The 24,468-nt window shown below is 34.4% G+C and overlaps 1 protein-coding gene across 2 annotated transcripts; it reads left to right on the top strand.

Moving 5' to 3' along the window:
- Nucleotides 1-4,613: 4,613 nt before the first annotated feature.
- Nucleotides 4,614-10,142, top strand: LOC141600125 (U-box domain-containing protein 35-like). 2 transcript variants are annotated; one of them, XM_074420308.1, is made up of 10 exons: nucleotides 4,614-5,144; nucleotides 5,698-5,765; nucleotides 5,923-6,044; nucleotides 6,366-6,550; nucleotides 6,632-6,692; nucleotides 7,058-7,358; nucleotides 7,991-8,095; nucleotides 8,197-8,625; nucleotides 8,798-9,580; nucleotides 9,695-10,142. In XM_074420308.1, the coding sequence occupies exons 1-10, from the start codon at nucleotides 4,949-4,951 to the stop codon at nucleotides 9,728-9,730; spliced, it is 2,286 nt and encodes a 761-aa protein (XP_074276409.1). In that variant the 5' UTR covers nucleotides 4,614-4,948; the 3' UTR covers nucleotides 9,731-10,142. The 2 variants fall into 2 exon arrangements, with proteins under 2 accessions (XP_074276409.1, XP_074276410.1); XM_074420309.1 differs by having other exon boundaries at nucleotides 4,771-5,144; nucleotides 6,369-6,550.
- Nucleotides 10,143-24,468: the final 14,326 nt, after the last annotated feature.

The raw sequence follows: 24,468 nt of genomic DNA, 5'->3' as shown, positions 1-24,468 counted from the left end.
ATAGAACTGAAATCCCCCCTGCAAAATAGCAGTAAGTCATCTGCAAAGCAGAGGTGGCTTAGTTTCAATCTGTTACATGGAGGATGGAAGTGAAACCCTGGCTTGCTAGTAACCACTTGAAGTATCCTAGTTAAGTACTCCATACATAGTGTGAAAAGTAAGGGAGACATAGGATCCCCTTGTCTTATCCCCCTCCTACCTTGAAAGTAGCCAAACATAGCCCCATTCAATGAAAGAGAGAAAGAAGGAGAAGTAACACAGGCCATGATCCATTGTATCATCTTAGCAGGAAAGTTCAGACCCTTAAGCATATCCTCAATGAAGCTCCATTCGATGGAATCATAAGCCTTGCATAAATCAATCTTCATCAAGGCCCTGGGTGAGCAGCTCTTCCTGTTATATAATTTGACCAGGTCCTGGCAGATTAAAACATTATCAACAATATCCCTAGATTTAATGAAGGCACTTTGATTGCTACGGACAATGTCCCCTAAAACCTCATTTAATCTGGAGCAAATAACTTTGGTGATACACTTATAGAGGACATTGCAGCAAGCAGTGGGTCTAAAGTCCTTCACTGACTCAGGACAATCTTTCTTTGGGATCAATGTAATGATAGTGGCATTAAGCTGCTGCACAAGAGCACCAGAGTTAAAGAACTCCCTAACAGCAGCCACCACATCAGCACCAATAATGGGAAATGCATCTCTGAAGAACTGACTGGTGAAACCATCGGGTCCAAGAGCTTTCTCAGTAGGAATGGACATAAGAGCGGCCTTAATTTCTTCATTAGAAATGTCCCTTATCAAGGAAGCAGCTTGATCCTCACTCACAAGACTGCCAGATATGACTACTTCCTTATAGACAGGAGTGACAGAATTAGCACTACCAAGCAGAGACAAATAGTAATCCAGGAATGCACTTTCAATTTCACCATTAGTTGTGCATTCCTTACCCCACATTTCTTTAATTTTACGCACTCTATTCTGACTCCTTCTTGCCTTAATAGCACAATGAAAGTAGTGTGTGTTATCATCACCATTGTTGAGCCACTGTGCCTTAGTTTTCTAGACCAGGAAGCTCCTTCTAGCTTCATCCAACTCATGAAAAGCTTTAGAGGCTACCCTCTCCTCGCCATGAAGGACTTTATTAAAAGGATCAAGATGAATTTTGCTCTGGATCTCACAAAGAAGAACTTCTGCTACATGAGTTGCAACTTCTATATTATCAAAGTTCTGCTGGTTCAGCTGCTTGAGAGGGTAATTAAGCAGTTTCATCTTTTTTGCCACTTGAAACATCTTGTACCCAGGAATATTTTGAGACCAAATACTGTCAACAACAGCCAGGAATTCATTACACTTACCCCACATGTTGAAGTAATGAAATCTAGGTTTAGGTTTAACTTGTTCATGCCAAAGGTCCATAACATAGGGACTGTGATCATACAAACCCTCAGGTAGGAAGACAATAGTACCCTCAGGCCCCGAAAGAAGCCACTCATCAATGGCTAGAATCCTATCAATACGATTGTACACCCTGGCCAATCTTGCTTGTTTGTTGTTCCAAGTAAAAAAGGCTCCAGAAGCATATAGGTACCCCAGTCCACAAGAGTCCACACAGTCTTGGAAATCTTTCACTTTAGCAGCTGTGACATCAGACCCAATTCTTTCATCCATATGGAGCACATCATTGAAATCCCCTATTACTAACTAGGGTTCTCTCATAGTGTATCCCATAAACAACAGGGATTGCCATAAATATCTCATTTCTTGATGTTTGTTGAAACCATAAACTAAGGATAAAGTCCAAGTAAACTGCTTAGGTTTGAATGTCACCTTAACATGAATAACTTGGGCTTCTTTCTGAATGAGGTCAACATGGAAAAAAACTTCATCCCAAATGATCCAAATTCTACCACCTTCTCTTATATCATTATTATGAATGAGGTCCCAGTGAGAACCAAGCCCCTCTTTCACTTTATTAATAGCAGGAAATTTAACCCTAGTTTCTAATAAACCACACAGACCAATATTATTATGATGCAGAAATCTTCTAATATATCCCTGCTTATTTGGCCTGTTTATTCCTCTAACATTCCAAAATACTAAGCTAGTCATTTTCAACAAACAGCCTGTTCTCCTAGTCCCATTGCCAGGACTTATACTTCTTCCAAGAGATAGCCTAACCCTATCCATGAAAGTCCTCCCATCACCTAAGGATGTGTCATTTCCCTATCTAATCATTCTAGTGATGACTCGAGTAGGAGTCATGGTATTGAGCACTCTCCCCTGAAAAGGCATAGGAGTTACAATAACATTATTATCAATGGTAGGAAGTAGGTCTGCTGTCCCAGGAGCTACATCTACAACAACTGGAGTAGTCACAGTTTTGGGAGGAGTTGGAATAGGAGCAGTAGGAGGTTTGGGAGGTAGTGGCTTGGGAGGGATAGGTCTCCACTCCACTTTTTGCTTGCCTTTATCCTTCACCATCTCCTTCTTCTTCCTACACACCCCAGCATTATGTCCCAATCCATGGCAATCAGTGTACTTAATTGGTTTCAATTCATAGTGTACTATTTGCCTATGTAACACATCATTCTCATCAATGAATTCAATGATACCAGGGAAGACTTGATCCATTGTAACCTCTATCATAACCCTTGCAAACCCCAAAAATGACTTTCTCTGAGTAGCAGTATCTTGTCTCATAGGTTTCCCAACTAGGCTAACAATTTTATTCAAAGCTAATCCCCAAAACTTGAGATCTAGCCCATAAAATCGTATCCATATGGGAACCACATCAATCTTAGACTTAGTCATCTTAGAGTCAGGTACCCACTCCTTAACAATCAGAGGTTTGTTAGCAAAAAATATAGGTCCTAAACGCAGCACAGTCTGTTTGGTAGTTTCATTAGTGAACCGCACCGGACATATTCCATTAGAAAGATAAGCAACATTGATAATATCATGGAATTTCCAAGTTCTACGTACAAAACTCCCTAAAAGGTGTCCCGAGGGATTCACACCCAAAACATAGCAATACACTGAAGTTGTCCAGTAATCAAGCTCTTGTTTAACATCATCAAAATCCAATTTAAGTTTTACCTTGTCTGAGTCAATCGATGATGTTGATTTCCGCCTCGAAGTAGCCACTTGTTCCCAGTTATCCTCAGTACCATCAGATTCCTCCTGTGAAGGATTCATCTCTTTGTTCAGATCAAACGCGTGAATCTCTATCTCCGGGATGATCGGATTGTCATTTATTTGACTTGTAGACCCAATCTCCTGAGATGAAACCTCGCTCGAATTATTAATATTTGGAATACTACTACTATTTTGTGAATTATTATTATCAGATGAACTAATATTTTTGGATTTTTGTGAATTATTAGTAATATTAGATTGATGAATTATGTTGATTTTGAGATTACCTTTCTTTCGAGCCATTGTTGAATTCCAGGGAATCTCTCAAGCTTTCTCCCTCCATAACAAATTTAATTTCTATCTTAATACATAATCCATTACATTACACTTTTTTCCAAATTCATATCCGCTCCAAATCCATACCCGATCCACCTTATAATTCAAAATCCGGTCCGAAAGTTGATTTAACTATATAAAATATTCTATATTACATGATAAAATTGGAATTTCACGTTTAATAAAACCTAAATATTTAAAATATTTGATTGAATCAAGTTCGAGTGTGAATGAATCGGGTTTAGATATGATTCGGGTTTTTAAAATAATGAATTTGGATATGAGTATTTAAATAGTGGATCGGATATGCGTTTTTAAAAGTTGGTTTTGGATCGGATTTTTTTTCCTTCGGTTTGGGTTGGTTTCGGTTCGGTTTGAGCCACAGTTGCCATCCCTAACACAACTCCCCCCATCCTAATATTACTCATTATTATTTGACATTTTATTAGTTTTTCTTAAATTAATCCAAAATAGAAAGTAGGACAATATAATTGAGATGGAGGCAATAACACATATAAGAAGTTTGCGCACATGAGGAATGTGACAGAGAAGATAGATGAAGTATCATTTTGCCAGTTTATTAACTTTTCTTAAATTCACACAAAATAATGTACTCGGTAATAATTTAACTTAACTAAGCTGAAGTTAAGCTTGTTCCTTTTCGAACTTCCCTGAAGTTTCTGTTTTCATACACTATTTTTTGTACTCATGAATTAAGTTTTTTAAAAAAAAAATGAAATTTGAAACTGCCTTTAACATTTTAATTTATCACCTCAGGCTATTAAAAGAATCATAAATTATGTTTAGTATCTATAGATTTTAATTTACAAGTATGAATTATGGAACAAGATTTGAAAGAGTAGGTAGTTCAGTTTCTTAAACTATTTTTTTTAAATGAACGTATTTATAACGCGGGCCCGAGAATCGAATCCCCAACTTTATGGTTGGAGTAAAAGAAGAGCTAACTCTTGTTCTCTCAGTTTTCTAGTAGGTGTAGGTGTAACAAAAAAAAAAGAAAATAAAAAAGTGTTTTAATGAGGATATAATGTAGGCAGCATGAGAGGAAGATAGAAGGTGAATAAATACCAAAGAGTGGAGATTATAATATATGTGGGAATGAAAGAAAGTAGGCTATTTTTAAGGTTTGCTTGGATTTTCACAGATGAAAAATAATAGAGGAAGGGAAATAAAGAAGTTGATGGGTATTATTTTTCTGTCTCTCTTAAAATTTTTGAAAATTAAGTGTATCAAAATCATTTACAAAAAGGAAAATAATTACACACAATTTTGAGGGAAAAGCGTGATTTGATTAATTAGGAGGAAAACAATGAAATTTAAAGTTTTGGATTTTCAAAAGGAAGCCAAGACGCAATAGAAATCATGCATAATTTTTGTTTGGAAATTAGAAGATTAATAGGCCAAATATTGTAGGTTATACATATTATTTCTGAATATAATTAGGGGAAAATATGTGGCTTTCAAAAGACAGTTTAGAGAAGAAGGATGCCTCAAATCAATTAATAGCAGTTGCAATTGATAGAGATAAAGGGAGTCAAATTGCACTTAAATGGGCAATTGATAATCTATTACAAAGAGGCCAAATTGTGGTGCTTGTTCATGTTAAAGTCAAAAATCAAGTTCCTTCTCCCTCTATTGTTATTAATGGTAATTTTTTTTTTTTTTTTTTCTTTATATCAATAGTGTGATATCAAGATTTAGCATTTTACATATCCTCTATGCTATATCAAAATATCCAATCTGATCTTGATACTTCCCAAAACTAGAGCCTGGAGGTCCTCTAATGAATCAAATTCTAGAATATACTCCTTATTTTGATATTAGTATTTACGCTTTAGCTCAAACCTTACTATACAGTACAGACCCACGTTACCCGACTCAGCTATGTTTTTTTGAGTGTATGTTCACCTAACAAAATACATTTTTCTTCCCATCACTTCTTTAGCTTTTATTAAAATATCCTTCAAAAATATGGAGTAATAAAAAAACGGTAAACAAATAATTGGGATGGAAGGAATGTCATAGTTTTAGCTTAAACAGAGTCAAAATATTGTATTATGTCGAAATGTGGAAGTAAATAGAGTAATAATGGTCCGAGTGTCCAACTGAAATGTGAAGCAAACGATGGTAATGATATTTCAAATGACCTTGGTCAAGGAGTCGTACTTGAATACCTTATACTTTGTCTTCACTTTGACAGGAAGAAACTGGGATCAACAAACAAAAGATTTATTCCTCCCATTTCGTTGTTTTTGTACTCGGAAAGATGTAGGTACTCATGCACTTTACTTGATGTCATAGAATCAAGAAAACAAATAGAGCAAGAAGTATCATTCTTAAGTTATACTGCTTTATATATGGATGTTCTATTACAATAATGCTTAATGCATTCCTTAATTTTTTATATGGTGAATCCCGTTGTTAGATACAATGTCGCGATATTGTGCTTGAAGATACAGAAGTAACTAAGGCATTGGTAGAGTTTGTTAGTCAAGCTGCTATTGAAGTCTTAATCATGGGTTCTGCTTCAAAAGGCTCCTTGTTTAGGTACGTTTGAGCTTTTTCGTATTCGACAGTCAGACTTTCTTCCACGGTTCATCAAATGACAGAACATTTTAGGACTCCTTTTCTGTGAAGTGTGAATGGCTCACCAAACTATATTTACTACTACATCTTTCAAGCGTGAAGCAACTATATTATTCGCAATATTTATCTTGATTTATGGGTCAGCCAAAATGTTTTGGTGATGCTCCTTACCCTTGCAACTGATAAGTGTATTGGTGGAGCCGGGAGCGAGTGGGTGGCTGACGAGAATAGATTTCAATAGCAGTAGAATTTTCTCTGACTAGAGACTATATGTTATGACAGTAGATTTAACAAGGCAGATAACCCTGCAACTATATCAAAATCAGCCCCAGATTTCTGCACTGTGTATGTGATTTCAAAAGCAGGCAAAATTTCATCAATGAGGTCTGCAGCTCGTCCTGCTCCATCTTTTACACAACTTCGCAGCCAAATTTTAAATCAACCAAGTAGTAGTCCCACTAGAAAAGGTTACATTCCTATCCTATGCTTTCCTTTTTATTGTGGCTTTATCTAATGAATGCCTTAGCCCCTTATTTGTCATTCATTAGGGCCAGAAAAGTCTAGTCCAGCTGAATCACCCTCGAGCAGGATTGATGACATTGAATTCAGGTATGCCATAGATCTAAATTATGACAATTGCCAATGTAACATTCGTGTTATAGGTCATGTGAAAGATGAGAAGTTCCATACTATGCCCATGTCATAGCTATTCAACTCACACACGTTTGAGCCTTGAGGTGTACCCCCAACACTTTATAGGGGAGATCTTGAGTTTAATTTCCTCGGAGAGGGATAGTTTTATCACCTTTCAAGTCCTAATCGGCTGGATACCAAATAACCTTTTGTGTAATACAAAACTTATATTCATGAGGGATAGTTAGCTTGCCTTTGGTTACTCCATTACTAATATGATCTCGACTGTTTAAGCTCTATCCAAATAAACAAAGACTGAGAAAATTAGATGTTATCAACAGGTCACCATTCGGTCGAGGAGGGAGGCATCCACATGTGAAATCATATGGCGAAATAATGGCCATAGACACAGACATATCATTTGTTAGCAGCGGAAGATCAAGTGTGGATCGAATGTTTCCTCCACTATATGAACCTCCTGGCTCTAACAGGCAATCAACTAGCTCTGACAACACTGATTATACTTACGAGACAGCACGTCGCAAGTCGTCTGTTGACATACTATCCAGTCCAGAATTCTCCACGGTTTCTTCAAATGAGGACTCCAGTATCCATTGGTCAAATATACAACCACAAGCAATGGTGAGAACTTGTAAAATGCTATAAATATTCCATATTTTGTTCATTCTCATACTCTTGAGGGGATATGCGGCCGAACAGTGTAAATGGGGTATTAAAAATAAAATGCATAAAAGATTTATCCTGGATCGAAAAGTCTGAAATTAGATCCAAGAGAACCCAAAAGATGGTGACTCAAAATAACCTCTACCTAAGGTGACTCGTAACTTACTTAAGAGCGGGACCAATTGATGGACCCTGAGAACCATTTAGCTTATAAAACACAGTTCAAGAGAACCATAAAACATGATGACTCAATAACAGGATTTGTCCCACTTAAACTCGACTTGAGGTAGCTCATGACTCGATAGTGACCCGAACAAGCTAATGGCCCCGATAATAAATTTGCTTAACAATATTCTGAAGAGGTCAAACCAGCATTGACATCGCATCACCCAATCATGACAGGAATAGAATATGACCTTGCCCATCACTGAACCAACCAATTAACGATCTGAACAAGACGTGAACCAACCAGAATGGTGGTTTTGACCCCACAGAACCCAGTTCCTAAACTAACCCATCCAGTTGCAGGATGATGCTGAAGATACATGAAGATTGAAAACTGATCATTTGTCGAAAAAAAAAAATCGCAGGATGATGCTGTGGAAGCTGAAATGAGACGGTTGAGGCTCGAGCTAAGGCAAACAATGGATATGTATAGTAACGCTTGCAAGGAAGCTCTAACGGCAAAGCAAAAGGTGTTTTTCAACATAATAAATTCGTAATATTCAACAGTATAATTATAATATGACAATCTTGGTTATGGTAGTAATTCTTGATGCTTAATCTTTAATTTTAGGCAATGGAGCTTCAAAGATGGAAGCTAGAAGAGGAGCGTAGAAATGAAGACATTCAAAACTCCGAGGAATCGACACAAACAATATTAGAAAAGGAGAGAGCTAAATCTAAGGCGGCCATGGAATCAGCAGAAGCACATAAAAGAATTGCAGAACTCGAATCAAGGAAGAGAATTAGCTTAGAGATGAAAGCATTAAAGGATTCAGAAAATCGTAACAAATCGCATGATGTTATGTCTAGTGGTGTTGTAAGGTACAGAAGATACACCATTGATGAGATAGAAGTTGCTACTGAATATTTTGCTGAATCTCGAAAGATCGGAGAAGGCGGGTATGGTCCCGTGTTTAGGTGTTACTTGGATCATACGTTAGTTGCTGTTAAAGTGCTCCGTCCTGATGCAGCTCAAGGAAGATCACAGTTTCAACAAGAGGTTTGTATACTAAACCATGAATAGTCTTTTCAATTAGATCTCTCGTACTATTAAAAATACAGCTTGTTAGGACTTAGGAGGATGAAATTTTGTATGGAACATTCTTACAATAAGATTACGCAGGGTTTTTCTTTATGAAAAGAAAAGATAATGCTCAAATTGTTTGTTGCAGGTTGAAGTACTCAGCTGTATTCGGCATCCAAACATGGTTCTCCTTTTAGGGGCTTGTCCAGAGTACGGCTGTCTAGTTTACGAGTACATGCACAATGGAAGCCTCGAGGATCGGCTCTTTTGTCGGGGCGGAACTCCTCCACTCTCGTGGCAGCACAGGTTTCGTATAGCGGCAGAAATAGCCACCGGACTCTTATTCCTACATCAAACCAAACCAGAACCCTTAGTGCATCGAGACTTAAAACCGGCCAACATCCTTTTAGACCGAAATTTGGTGAGCAAGATTAGTGACGTGGGTCTAGCAAGGCTAGTTCCCCCGTCTATGGCTGATGATGTAACACAATACAGAATGACCTCAACTGCTGGTACATTCTGCTATATAGACCCCGAATATCAACAAACAGGTATGCTGGGAGTGAAATCAGATGTATACTCTCTGGGTATAATGCTATTGCAAATAGTAACAGGGAAATCGCCCATGGGTTTGGCTCACCATGTAGAGAGAGCCCTAGAAAGAGGTACTTTTGAGGATATGTTAGACCCAAGTGTACCTGACTGGCCTGTTAACGAAGTGTTGAGCTTTGCCAAAATGAGCGTTAAATGTGCAGAGTTGAGGCGGAGAGATAGGCCAGACCTTGGAACGGTTGTGTTGCCAGAGCTGTGCAGGCTAAGGAACCTTGCTGAGGAGAGCTTGGATGCCATGATGTTCAGAGGCGGTGGTGGTGGAGCCAGTGGTTATGAGGGTTACCGTTCTACATCCCGAAGCCAAGCGACAGTGAGCCAGGTAAGTACATAAAATCCCACTTCTGAAAGACCAAATCTTCATACAAAACTAAATTATAATGTTTTGCGTATATACTTTATTCATACTTGCGTTATCTATTTCGTCTTATTACAGGATTTATTGAGCGGTCCGCCTTCCCACGAGGAATAAGAGCACCACCATCAGTGGGATTAACCACATATTACCAGAATCTTGCTACAAAATGAACGCAGTAGGAGTCATTGTTACAATTCATGGCACAAATTCTCATAAGAGACCATCCTCAGACTAACCTAAAAATTGGGATAATTATTCTCTGATTTTTTTTATATGGTTTTAGGTGGTTAGTTTGTAAAGTTTTATTGTTTTGAATGAGTTGGCCTCATATTTCACTAATGTGACACCGCCTCTTATAAGACTAATTGTTTTTGTAGACGGAAACAACTAACCATTACGGATTTATGGTCACTGAATTTCCGGAGAAATGCATTAGCTAACGGTAGAGGGAATCCGGAATAAGCAAAAGTTGTATATATTGTACACTTCTTTTCCAGATTACATTCCTCATAGAGATTAGAGGCTACACCTTTTGTTTTGTTTACAATTTCTATTTTTCAGGTAAACCTTTGACTTTGAAATTTTAAGGATGAAACTAACATATTTAGATTTGTTCTTTTTTTTTTTTCATAAAAAATTATATCTTTTGTAAAAAAAAAATCATATATAAATAAAGCAAAATATAGTCAAAATGTTGCCTTGACCACCCAAAAGTAAATGTTAACAATGAATTAAATTAGGGGATTAATAAGAAACAAGGACATGAGTACTTTCATCACGGAGAAAAAAATCCTCGAGCAAATGTAAAAATCATTGATAAATAATTTGATGGACAAGTTGAAAGTAAGAGAAATTTTGCGAAATCAATATCAAATACAGGTTCAATTTGGTAAAATTAGCTGCAAAACTGACACGTGAAAGGCTGAAAAGCGAGCTGATGATAGTCGAAAGTAGCAGAAATTGATTATATAAAAATTGTTTGATAAACTAAGGGAAAAGATAACAAATATTTTTTTAAAAAAAATAAGCTACTTTTATAATATTAGCTATCTACGCTAGGCAGTATTTTATTGTGACTATTTTATTTGGTTAAATAAGTTACTCGTTAAACAATAGCACAAAAATAAGGTAACTGAAATTTTGGTTCAATAACCTTTCTTTAAATGACTTGACAAATAGGGCCACAATAATATTGTGGTAGTGCTACTCGCAAAAAATAGTAAAAAAATAATAATAAAATTATAAAATTATAATCAACCAAAAAACTGCAAGTAATAATCACTAGCTAGTATCATCATCATCATCATCATATATTTATCTAATGCAAAAGCCAAAGCCGCTGACATGGCATTACAAAATTTGATCTCAAGATGACATGTCAATTAATGAAACAACTAAGTTCAAAACACAAATATGGCAACAAATTTAAAGCTTCCTATAATAAAAATGAATTTAAAATAAAATATGACGTATTCCCTATTTTCTTTAAAAATATTTTAGTTGATTTTATAGTTAACTTATGAACAACTATAATAGCAATCCAAATATAAATTTTATAGGAGCTTTTTTGAAAATCATTTTTCAAGTAATTTTTTTCCAATTACACGGGTGTAATCATTTCCGAAAGCATATACAGGATAAAGTGGGCTGAACTTATCAACTATGAGTAATTAGTGGAAAATGGAAATAATTCATTTTGAATGAACATATAAATGTTTTAAAGGTGTTTAATAACAGTATGGCTAAATACATCTATCTATATAACTAATTTTTATCAATCTTGAATATATAATACAGAGACTTAATTTTTGTTATAAAATATTTATTATAAAGTATTTGATCAAAAATAAAATTGGTGCTATTATATGCAATGATTACTCCTAACGTTCAAATAGAATCTAATTACTAAAAATTACTCAAATAGGCTAAAATAATGATACATTTACAAAATATCAAATTTTATATCGGTTACAAATATATTTAAACCTGACTTATCTTCATCACAAAATTTATGTTTTTTAGTTATTTGTATGTTTTACATAATTACATATATAATTGCTAATTGAGAGTTTTTTATAGCAAACCTGTGAATTTTCACGGGTTTAAACTTTGTATATTATATTAAAGCAACAACCGGTTGCCTCTTTGATTGCCACGTGGCACGCCCCAATTCCTTGCCACGTGTCATCCAAATATTTAAAGGCCCAATCATGGAAACAATTTTGATCTGATTTTAGGAGATATTTATGGAGTCATTTTATATATATTTTTTTTTGAGAACTGGAGTCATTTTATATTTTAGGAGAAATTTGTGGAATCGATTTATATTTTCTTAATTAGTTTCCTTCTAAAGTATTATATTCTAAGCAATCCACGTCTTTAATTGTCAAAACAAAAGGTCAACTTTTAAAAATTGCTTCAAATCAGCCATATATCTCGGATTTAAACCCATATTTCAGCCATTTATATTCCTTTCCTTTTTTTTACAATGATAATTGTAATCTTCCAGTTCAAGTTTCAAAAGTTACCTTAAATCTCAAAAGTTTAAACCCCTCCAAATCCGGATCTATTTAAGTATGAGAATAATAATCACAAATCTTGCCAATTTCAGTTCGCCAAAAATCTTGCCCAAATCAAATCGATTATACAAAATATTATTGAAATATTCCTTCAATCACTTTTATACTTTCTTAGCATAACAAAAATATTACAACATTCTCTATCAAATTATTCTTTATAAAATTATTTATTCTAAGTTAGAATAAAATAATACAGATTTGTTATTAGTATAATCATTATATGAAGGTTTTATTAAGTATTTAGTCAAATAAGGCAAGTGAATATTTTGAAAGTAGTTTGACATTATGAGGTCAAATTAATAAAGAAAATGAAGATTTCTATACTTATTCTTCCTAAAATTAAGCAACAACCATTCCTAAAACCATGCAGCTACCTAAATTAATTAACACCATATCCATTTAATCCTGTGATTTTCAAAATTGGAAAGAATATCCCTACAATCATGACATATATATAAATATACGAGTAGTTGATACCGACATTTAGCTGTATTGTATTGGAGATTCACTCATAATTCTCAATATTGCAGTTGATTGATGTGTAACTAGTGTAGAACCCGCGCACAAATGCGCGTTTTTTTAGATAATAATATACAAAGACGTTAAATATTATAGCTGTTGGAATATGTGTCCTCCGACAATAATGCGATCACGACTGTTGATCATGATGATCACATGTTTAAATCTCATTATATAGAATACAATTGGGAAGTAATTTTTTGTTATCACAATGGTCAACATATATCGGTAATGATTGGCTGACTAGAGTTTGACATTACTGTCGTGTGACGGTGGTGATCAGTTGACCCCCTAGGTCATACCTATAGGGCAACACTCTTAATTGATTATTTAATTAATCGTATAATGTTGCGAGTTAATTAAATTACTTGAAAATTGACGGACAATTTTGGAAGTAAAATTTACGTATCATATTGAAATGTGATTAAATAAGATACGGTCTGAGTAATTGAATTGTATCATTACTCGGATGAAATAATTGTTTAATGTAACAATTAAATTGAATGAATTGTTATAAATACAATCAGTTGTAATTTATAAATGGTAAAATATTTTGGCACAAGTAATTATAAAATTACTAAGTCGATTTTTGTATGTGACGTATTTTTATTAATACGTTGATTTTTAATATGTTAAAAATACATAACAAATTTATATCACATATGACATGTGACATATTGACAAAAATAATATGGAATCCATATTATTAAGTGGGCCGAAAATTAGAGGGTTGTTGAGCTAATTATATGTTGATTGTAATTAGTGGAAGGCATGATGATTGCACTAGTCACTAGCCATGCAAGCCTATTGTTCATTGTGAAGAACAATTTTTCCATGCATTGGCTCCCCTAAAGCTCTCCTCTTACACGGTTTTGGGAAGAAAAACCATCATTGTTTTTCCTATAATTTTTACCTAATAATATACTAAGTGTAGTGTATTATTCATTCATTCCATCTATCATCCAAAATACAAATTTTAGAGAGAATAAAAATCCTCCTCTCTTTCTCTCTAAAACCGAAATATTCAAAGTATTAAAAATATTTTGGTTCAATTTTCTACTTGATTAATATTATACTAGTATTTGTAATATTAATTAATTTAAGAGAAAGCCTTGGGTATAAAGCTTAGGGAGAGATCCTATACTTGGATCTTTGTTCTTCCATAAGGGAAAGCTCAAGAACAAGAGAGAAAGGTGATCTCTCTTGTGCCCATCAAAACCGAAAACATCAATGTAAGGATATGATTTCTCCTCTTTTGTTATATTGTTTGCATGCATAAAATCCGTATTTAATTTTATGACAAATTAATTTAGACATATATGAGTATGTTATTATGTATATGAATCTACATTTCCTTCAATCGGTATCAGAGCCACGGTTGTTTGCATGCAAATTGGTTAAAAGTTTTTCCGAGTTATAAGAATAACAAATAAAACTTGTAAAATTTGTGTTATTATGAGATATCACGAAATTAATCTATGCATGTTAATATTTCTGGTCCTAAAATGTTTTAGGATATTTTGGTTAATTTTTCGGATTTTTATTGTTCATATTTTACAATAATGGCATTTAAATGTGATTTTATGAGTAAAAATGTCATTTTTGGTCTAAAATTAGCTATACTTCGAATTTTCACTTGGTTTTTGGATATGTTGTCACATATATTATTTTGAGATAACCTGTAAATTTTCATAATTTTTGGACTTGTTATGCTCGAAAAATGAATTTCTCATTATTAAATTCGGATTTAAGTGAAAAATAGGTTAATATGAGTTAAATTTCGAATCTGGTCATAGAAAATTAATATGTTGTCACATGAAATTTTACAAGATGTGTGTAAAATAATTGGCTATAAATAAGTCTTTTTGCATGATTTATGAATTTTTGAAGAAAAATAGCATAAATAGTGACATTATTAGTGGAAAATTAATAATACATAATCTATGACTTAGGAAAAACGTCTAATGTTGCATTTTATTATATTTTTCAGATCTAAAATTGAAAAGTTAATGAAAATAATTTTTCCATGTTTTTATGATTATTTTATTAAAAATTAATAAACCGCAACATTGTTTTTCGGGTAAATTTTCGAAATTTTTAACCTAAGATTTTGAACATTATGAGTGTCATGGAAATTTTCCAGAATGTTCACGAGTTTAAATTTCAAATTTCAAATTTATTTGAAATTTTGTGATTTATTTGAAGTTTAAATGGCTTATTTTTGTAATTTTTGGTCCATTTATGAACAATTTTGTAAATATGGGTTAATTATGGTCAAATTATTAGTGAAGACTATATTTTGAGTCCTAAGAGGTTAGGGTAATTAACTTATGCATAAATATGAGTTTATGTATTTTTGTGATTATAAAAATGTTGAAATCACGCAAATCCGTAAAAACCGAGTAATATACGATATTGGCAAATTAAAGGCGATTTAGCATAAAATTGGGCATGTTCATACATATTATAATGCTGCATTTTCTTTATGATTGTCATAATTTTAATTTATGTAATTTTTGAATTATGAAATTTTACTTAGTATGGCCTTAGATTTTAATTGGTATTTCCCGAAATGTATGGGAATATCGATTCGGTTGTAATTTTTATTGTGATCTCGTATCACCATTTTGTAATTTAATAGATTTATTTTATTTTAGTTACAAATGTATAATAGGAAGTTATGTAATTTATTATGTAATTTTATTCATTCCGGAGTTCCCAAAGACGGATTTCTTCAAGAATGGCGATACATAAAGACGGTGTTACCTCGAGATGCGTGCCACAACCGAAGTTCAAGGGACCAATGGAGTTGGTTTCCGAATATGTAATAGTTAAATAGTTTTTCTATTTTAGGAAAGGCCATACTAGGATTTATTTATCTTTATGCTTGCATTTTATTTTATGTCACATGCATCGCTAAATCGCCATAACTAAACATGCATCCTTATTTTATCGAGTTTATCGACTGTGTCAATTAGAATTATCGTAGTTCACCGCTTTAGTTCACTTAAAACGTGATAGATAATAAATTGACATGACCTCTCGCTAAAACAAACAATTGAGACTTAGCCTTACCAAATAGTAGAAACCATGAAAACCTATTTCGCGAGGGAGTGCACTCGGCTACCCCGGGGTACAAACCTTGTTACGTAGGGGAAGTGGGTGATGAATGTTAATCCACCGAATTCATGTTGATAAGGGATGTATCGGCTACCCCGTGCCCAAGTTGATGTGGGTTTGGATAATGGACACATTTATTCGAAATTTGGATTGAACTCAACAAAAGTAATTGATAAGGGTTGCATCGGCTACCCCGTGCCCTTGTTGATGTGTTTTGGGCTATAGATAAATATTAGAGTAATTTTATCGACCAAGAGTTCTAAAAGTAGAATCGATTAAAAGGTTAATCCACCGAGTTATATTGATAAAGGTTGCATCGGCTACCCCGTGCCTAAGTTGATATGAATTTGGGTCTTGGAATCATTTATCTAGTTGGGTAGAGGTCACTAGAAAAATGCATAAAAACTTGTTTAAATCATACATTTTTACGAGTAATATTAAAACGACATTTGTTTTACTCCTTATATTTTGTTTTGTAGACCACTTCTTTTTCATAACAATGGCAACACCAACACCAACTCCTAATGCTACACCTCTCGCTACTTCATCTTGGCTCCGATCCTTTATGGATCGATGTAAACTTGAAAAGAATGGGTCAAATTTCTCCGATTGGGATGCCCAACTCAAATTAGCCGCCGAAGGTGACGACAAGCTTCGTTACCTTACCGAGGCCTCTCCACCCGAACCCTCCACTAGGTCGACCGCGGCCACTAGGGAAGCATATGAGGCTTACCAAAAGGAGTCCGCCGCAATGAAAAATGTCTAAAAATTTGCGATGGAGGCGGACCTCCAAAGGAGAGCCTTTAAAATGGGCAATGCTAATGAGATTTACTCCAAACTTGTGACCATGTTTTCACAAACTCCGCGGATCGTCCAATATGAGGCGGCCGCGGCATTCTTTGATCTCGACTTCAAAGAGGGCCAAAAGGTTAGCCCTCATGTGCTCAAACTCATGGAGCTTGTCGAGACCTTGAAAATTCAAAAGGTTGAAATCCCTAAAGAACTCATCGTAGATAGGATTCTACACTCCTTGTCCAAAGTCAAGGCATATGTGCAATTCCGGGTGAATTTCAACATGCAAGACAAGGATGTGTCTCTTGAGGAGTTGCACAAGTTACTTGTGCAAGCCGAGAGGGACATGGGGTTAAATGTGAACCCACCCAAAGATGTGCTTAACATAAGCACAAAGAGTAAGGGGAAGTTCAAGAAGAATGGAAAGAAGGGTAAAAAGCAAGCTCCCACATTCACCAAAGCTAAGTCTTGTGAAGCTAGCACATCCAAAGTCAAGAAGGGTCCTCTTGATAAATGCCATTATTGTAATGGCATGGGACATTGGAAAAGAAATTGTTCCAAATACCTTGGTGATATCAAAGCTGGAAAGATCACTCCAGTAGGTAAATGACTAACCTTCTTTTATGTTTATAAATTCAACTATGGTATTATGATGCAAAGTTGTGATAATGTATCTCCCTTTTTATTGTAAATAGGGCCTCCACCAAGCAAAGACAAGGGAAAAGAAAAACAAGCATGAGAAACCATGGAGAAGCTAAGGATAGCTTTTGTGGAGCTTTGTTTTTCATTGTCTTATTTTAAGTTATGTTTTGAATTTTTAGAACTTTAAATTTCCGTGTTCGACATGGAAAAGTATTTTGGATAATGAGTTGTATTTTGGATGATGGTGACTTGGTTTGCAACCCAAGTCACTCGTTTTATCATTTATCCTTTATGTTCTAAAATTTCATCTTTAAATGCTTGCGTTTTGAAACATAAGATTATTCACTTAAGGTGATCTAATAGACAATTATAATGACGGGTTTCATTATATGTCCACATGCTTAAGGCTTGTGTATGATCATTTATAAAGCGATTTTGAGTCTATGAACTCTCTTGAAGGAATGTCAATCACCAAGTACACATATGAATTCAATAACAATTAGTCTACCTATGAGGTAGTTCTCCTTATAATTCAACATCATTAATTTGTGTCTCATATGCTATCTTTGAATGTTTAGTGTATTTATTCTAAAGATAGAGTGGGAGAAAAATGAGGACACAACACACAAGACAAAGATCATATTGTGTTTTTGTGTATATGAAGATCTACGCAAGAGAGAATGATTTGAATAAAGGTATATCTATTTACATAGTATGCCGAATAGATGAGATCTATGGTCTCAAGTTAGTTCTATATGACTAAAGAGACCAAGTGTAGTAATCATAAGAGAATTTTCTCAAGATAACTACACGAGGAGACCAAAAGAAAGTTTTGGAAGAAAATGACTAATGTAAAGTCTCGACAAGTTTTTGACTAAGTTTATGAAATAATTTGACCAATAGTTTCAACCTTGAGATTTACTTAAGAGCCTAAATGAATCACAGTAACATACTAGTTATGATCGAGTTGCAAAGATTGATATACCGATATCTTCAATGGCCAAAGTTTTAACCACGCAAATGTCATTGCTTAACCTCACTATGAAATGGTTAAACCTCCTTCCAAAAGGGTGTTTGCGAAGGACGTATTCTAGATATTGTTTATACTTGAATAATGACATTGCTACACATCATTATGACATGAGTGTGTTGGAGATTTAAAAATCTCTTTCCGTAAGGTTAAGATGAGACCACTTCAAAATAGGTATTTTGAAAGGATATGATGGGAACATATATGGTTTTATCCTAATAACTTGGCAATGCGATTTATATTTCAATACTTGGATAAATTTCGATTGAGAAGTCAATTTCGAAATGTGTAGAAGTGAGTGGGAGTTAAGAAATTCTCATGTGAAGGAATGGAATTTAGTGGGAGCTATCATCCTTTGAATGTTTACAACTCATCACTCATTAAAGAATGACGAGCTAATACCTTCTTTCATAAAGAAGCATTTGAGTTTTCAATTCTGGATGAAAATGGACGATGATGAATCCAATTGCATCAAGGGATGTTGGATTAGTATTAAGAGATACACATCGTATCAACATTCACGTAGGTTATTCATATAAATGAAAATGGAATTGCCATTAGCAGTCATGGTCGTTCATTGAACCTATAAACGGTTGATCTCATGATTATTAGTAACTAATGTTTCCGCCATTAGAATAATCATGTACATGTCCAATTATGAATCGTATGCGTAAGTGCATGATGATTGATTTGTGAGCCATAAAAGAAACGTCATGAATTCTCAAGTAGAATCCGATGAACGATTTCGGTGCTTGACGGAATGTTCCATTGTGTGTTAAGAGGTTACACATATTGTAGAAAATCCAAGCACATATAAGGATTTATGAGAATCCCAAATCTTTTAAGCCTAGAAAGAGAAATGAGAAGTTTTGGAAAGATGCTTGGTTGAATAAGAGGTTATTCAAAAAATAATCTTTCCTAGTTAAGCTAAGACTTGTGAGAAGTGCTAAGCTAAATAATCTTGTCAATTGTTACAAGATTCTACAAAACATATACCTAGTGCATTGTGTGTGGATGGAGTACTTGATCAGTACAAGTTATATCATTCATCACAAATTCGTTCGTTATGAGATAATCGATAAGAAAGTTCTTTCAAGTTAAAGAACCGAAACCAAGGTCGGGAACCTTGATGTGTACTTGGTAAGATTCATGCTATGAGAACATGAATGTGAAGGAAATTGCAAGTGTAAGAAGTTTGAACACATGGACACATGGGATGTTAAACTTCTATTGCAATCAATAAGTGTTTACACTGATGATATACATCACAAGGTTGTAATATGATATTGACTACCCGAGTGTGATGTCGACATTTGTCGTTTGAGTTATTATTAACTCACCTTGTACATTGTTATATCCAAACGGGTTGTGAAGACAATTGAACCCCGTTAAAGTGAACATGGATTAACATTGTTTTTGCCCATAGTTACTTATATGAGGTGACGTCTCGAAGTGACTAGAGTGTGATGCGATTGATGGCAAGTTCAAGTGCCATAGAGTCATGTGAGATGACTAGTCGATCACATAGGCAGACTGTTAGGAACATTTTGTCGGGCCTAATGACCGCTTATAGAGTTCTGGCAAATTTATATAGCCTGGTCGTGGCGAGAGCTACTATAGTATTCGAATGAGTCGATTCTTTTGACTAAAGACTATTCGCCTAAGATGGCACAGTTTCAGATTAACTTTGATTTGTGTTACTACGACCTTCGTAAATGGGGTCAAATGGGCATATTTTGGGTTATGATGGGCGTGGCTAGTCGAAGGGAATAAGTGCAATAGGAATTGTCCACCCCTAGTCAGGGTTATAAAAATATCTCGGGGCCACTCGAGGAGTAATGAATCGGAAATGCGTGGCCACGCTCGTAAAGTATCTATGATAGATAAGTCCGGTCAATCAGTTATTCTCCGGATCGAGGAAACCACTCTCGATATGATCACTTGCAAGTACGATCCGAAAGACACCTTGCATTGAGTGGGAGATAGTAATAGGACAAGAGAATTGGTGACGCACACTTGTCGAGGACAAGTGGGAGATTGTTGGAATATGTGTCCTCCGACAATAATGCGATCACGATTGTTGATCATGATGATCACATGTTTAAATCTCATTATATAGAATACAATTGGGAAGTAATTTTATTGTCAACTGGTCAACATATATCGGTAATGATTGGTCGACTAGAGTTTGACATTCTTGTCGTGTGACGGTGGTGATCGATTGACCCCTAGGTCATACCTATAGGGCAACACTCTTAATTGATTATTTAATTAATCGTATAATGTTGCGAGTTAATTAAATTACTTGAAAATTGACGGACGATTTTGGAAGTAAAATTTACGTATCATATTGAAATGTGATTAAATAAGATACGGTCTGAGTAATTGAATTGTATCATTACTCGGATGAAATAATTGTTTAATGTAACAATTAAATTGAATGAATTGTTATAAATACAATCAGTTGTAATTTATAAATGGTAAAATATTTTGGCACAAGTAATTATAAAATTACTAAGTCGATTTTTGTATGTGACGTATTTTTATTAATACGTTGATTTTTAATATGTTAAAAATACATAACAAATTTATATCACATATGACATGTGACATATTGACAATTGACAAAAATAATATGGAATCCATATTATTAGTTGAGCTAATTATATGTTGATTGTAATTAGTGGAAGGCATGATGATTGCACTAGTCACTAGCCATGCAAGCCTATTGTTCATTGTGAAGAACAATTTTTCCATGCATTGGCTCCCCTAAAGCTCTCATCTTACACGGTTTTGGGAAGAAAAACCATCATTGTTTTTCCTATAATTTTTACCTAATAATATACTAAGTGTAGTGTATTATTCATTCATTCCATCTATCATCCAAAATACAAATTTTAGAGAGAATAAAAATCCTCCTCTCTTTCTCTCTAACACCGAAATATTCAAAGTGTTAAAAATATTTTGGTTCAATTTTCTACTTGATTAATATTATACTAGTATTTGTAATATTAATTAATTTAAGAGAAAGCCTTGGGTATAAAGCTTAGGGAGAGATCCTATACTTGGATCTTTGCTCTTCCATAAGGGAAAGCTCAAGAACAAGAGAGAAAGGTGATCTCTCTTGTGCCCATCAAAACCGAAAACATCAATGTAAGGATATGATTTCTCCTCTTTTGTTATATTGTTTGCATGCATAAAATCCGTATTTAATTTTATGACAAATTAATTTAGACATATATGAGTATGTTATTATGTATATGAATCTACATTTCCTTCAATAGCTTGGTAAGCGGATAAGAGCGAAAATTTGATAGTTTTCACACCAAATAAGATTGATATTTAACTGAAACTAATTATATAAATTATTACGTAGTTATTAAAAATCCCCTATTTACTAAATGAATAGGTCAATCTACGTTTTTTCCCGCCTAAAATATTATCTTCTAATTGGGCTTTTACTTTTTGCATTCTACTATGGGCTAAGTCTAATGTAAAAAATGATTCCCAAAAAATATTATGTATAACGTTCTATTCTACTATGTGCTAAATGTAGATCATATATTATATTATTTGATTGTCCGGATAATGATTTCAGCAAAATATAACTTATTATCTTGCCCAAGGATGATTATTTGATTGCATATATTATTCTGCAAATTATAGTTGCTAAAATCATTATAAGATATTAGAAAATGTAGATCATATCAATGATCTTGCCCAAAAATAATGTAAAATTTGATTGCCAAAAAATAAGTATAAAATCCTCAATCATTGCAAAAAAAAAGAATATACCGTCAATCATTGCTATATTTTTACAAGTAAAAAATCCTCGATCATTGCCAAAAATTTGAGTTCATATATTACAAATCTCGAAATATATCTTTCACTAATCGAAATATATAAAATCATTGCCAAAAAGAATATATCGTCAATCATGCCAAATATTGCACATCAGATAATATATCTTCAAAAAATATCTTCAAATTACCATTTGTGGACATGGGCCACGGGGGCGCTTGGGAACAAGCGTTTGCATTTATGGAGTCGCCACCAATTTATTGTGGAAAATTGGAAACCGTTCGAATACCTCGTGCCATGTAAAGACACAAAGTAGTGACATGAACACCAAGAACTCGTTACCCTTAGCATTCTATGTCTAGAATGACTCTCGTGGATGCCAATGAACACGGATGTTCACAGAGATCTGGAGTAAGAGGTGAGGGTACGTATTAGGAAGCTCTTTTGATCGAACACCTAATCCCGCCCGCCTCGATAGCGGCCTCTACTAATGATTAGGGAAAATTGTCCATACTCGATATATTGTCGATTTTATGCATGTAATGCAATATCCAACATTTTAATCCTAGCATGTGAAGAATTAGACTAAGTCGGTGAACAAGTAATTAGCACATAAATTGGGGTCGAAGTGAATGTTAGATTAATTACATGTGAGTGCCAAGTAAATAAATCATACATAATAAATACGAATACGAAATAAAGAAATAAATTACAATTGATAAATTTGAATTTACATCATAAACATGCCCAAAAGAGTTTTAGAAATAAAATAAAAGAATAAATGAAAATTAGAAAATTGGAAAAAATAAGGAAATTGGAAATTGATTTAAATTAGGAAAATTGGAAAATAAGGAAATTTGAAGAAAAGGAAAATTTGGAAAATAAGGAAAATATGGAAATTTGGAAAATAAGGAAATTTGAAAAAAGGAAAATTTGGAAAATAAGGAAAATATGGAAAATATGGAAATTATGGTGATAATAAGAATAATGGTTAATTAAAATCCTAATTAGAAACCCTACGTCAAAACGAGAAGAGTTCAGAGGCAGAAACCACCTCAGAACAGGCGCAACATCTGCTGCGTCCTCTGGAAGAGGCGCAGCACTTCCTGCGTCTTTTCTTGAGTTGGGTTCTAACTGTGAAAGTCAGACTCGCGGTTTTTTAATGTTCGTTGGTTAATTTACATTGATTTATTGATTGGTAACTCGAGTAGAAGTGATTAATTGATTTACATGCATCTGGGATCATCATGAAGTGAAAGAAAACAATTTAAAACAAATTATTATAAGCTAGATATTATTTACGATGTTGGAATTGATTTATTTACAAACTTGAAGTTAATGGTGGAAACAAAGGATTACGAATTGATGAAGAAAACAGATTTAAAACATGTATCAAAGACGAAATCAAGGGACTTGATATGAACAAATCGAGTCTCTAAAATCCGAGTTTGAATTTGTGACGAAAATCCACAAATATTAATTATAAGGGATTTAAGTCGAAAATTATTGAAATGGATTCATAAAAACTAATTTGAAAATTATTAGGTGAAATAAGGGAAAGAACGGAAGAAAGAAAAATAAAAGACGAAAGGAACAAAAACCCGAGGAAGAAGAAGAAGTGCATCAACTGAAAGCAGCCCCTGGAAGAGGCGCAGCAGATGCTGCCCCCTTTCAGAAGGCGCATCAGTTGATGCGATTCTTCCCACGTCGATCGTGTTACTTAGTTAAAAAGGGTTTTAAAAGACGGTTTCGAGCATGCTTATGACATAAATTCTTACATTAATTATAATACAGAAAATAAATACATTAAATAAAATACATTAAATAAAATTGGGATTTTACACCCTCAGACTTACATGTTAGCGTCGCGAGATTTAACTAAATCGGTTTTTAGTGGTAACTCGACTCGATCTATAATGCAAATATGAAAGTGCCCTTGAAAAAGGATTTAAAAGCAAATTGAATTGATTAATTGATTATGGTATAGTGGAGTTGGTCAAATTGGTCGGTCATGCAAAACGAGGCTGGTACTCGGAAGGATCCGAGCTTACGTGGTCGAAAGTTCAAGCACGTAGACGCCAAAAAGTAAGAACGTGGTCTAGAATGCAAAGGGAGAAGAGAAGGGCGGACACTCGCGTGAGAAATATGTGAGACCGAAGGTCTCTATTTATACTAATCACGCGGAGAAAATTAGGGTTTTCGGAGAAACTTTGGAAGTGAATCTCGAAAAGATATGAAAAGATACGAAAAATACGCAGAAAAGGACTTGGGAAGAGGCGCAGCAGGCACTGCGTCTCTTGGAAGAGGCGCAGCACCTGCTGCGTCCTTTCCCAAGTGGTTTCCTCCTACGGAAGAAAGATTTCCGTGTT

This window comes from Silene latifolia, chromosome 9 (assembly GCF_048544455.1).
Source record: "Silene latifolia isolate original U9 population chromosome 9, ASM4854445v1, whole genome shotgun sequence".
Classification (NCBI taxonomy): domain Eukaryota; kingdom Viridiplantae; phylum Streptophyta; class Magnoliopsida; order Caryophyllales; family Caryophyllaceae; genus Silene; species Silene latifolia.
The sequence above is the reverse complement of the archived record's forward strand: the minus strand, read 5'-3'. Positions and strand labels throughout refer to the sequence as shown.

Excerpts from the sequence above, each read along its gene's own strand:
- LOC141600125 (XM_074420308.1), top strand. The coding sequence starts at position 4,949 with ATGTGGCTTTCAAAAGACAGTTTAGAGAAGAAGGATGCCTCAAATCAA. Across the intron at positions 6,551-6,631 it reads TAGTAGTCCCACTAGAAAAG|GGCCAGAAAAGTCTAGTCCA; the intron begins GTTACATTCCTA and ends GTCATTCATTAG. Across the intron at positions 6,693-7,057 it reads ATTGATGACATTGAATTCAG|GTCACCATTCGGTCGAGGAG; the intron begins GTATGCCATAGA and ends TGTTATCAACAG.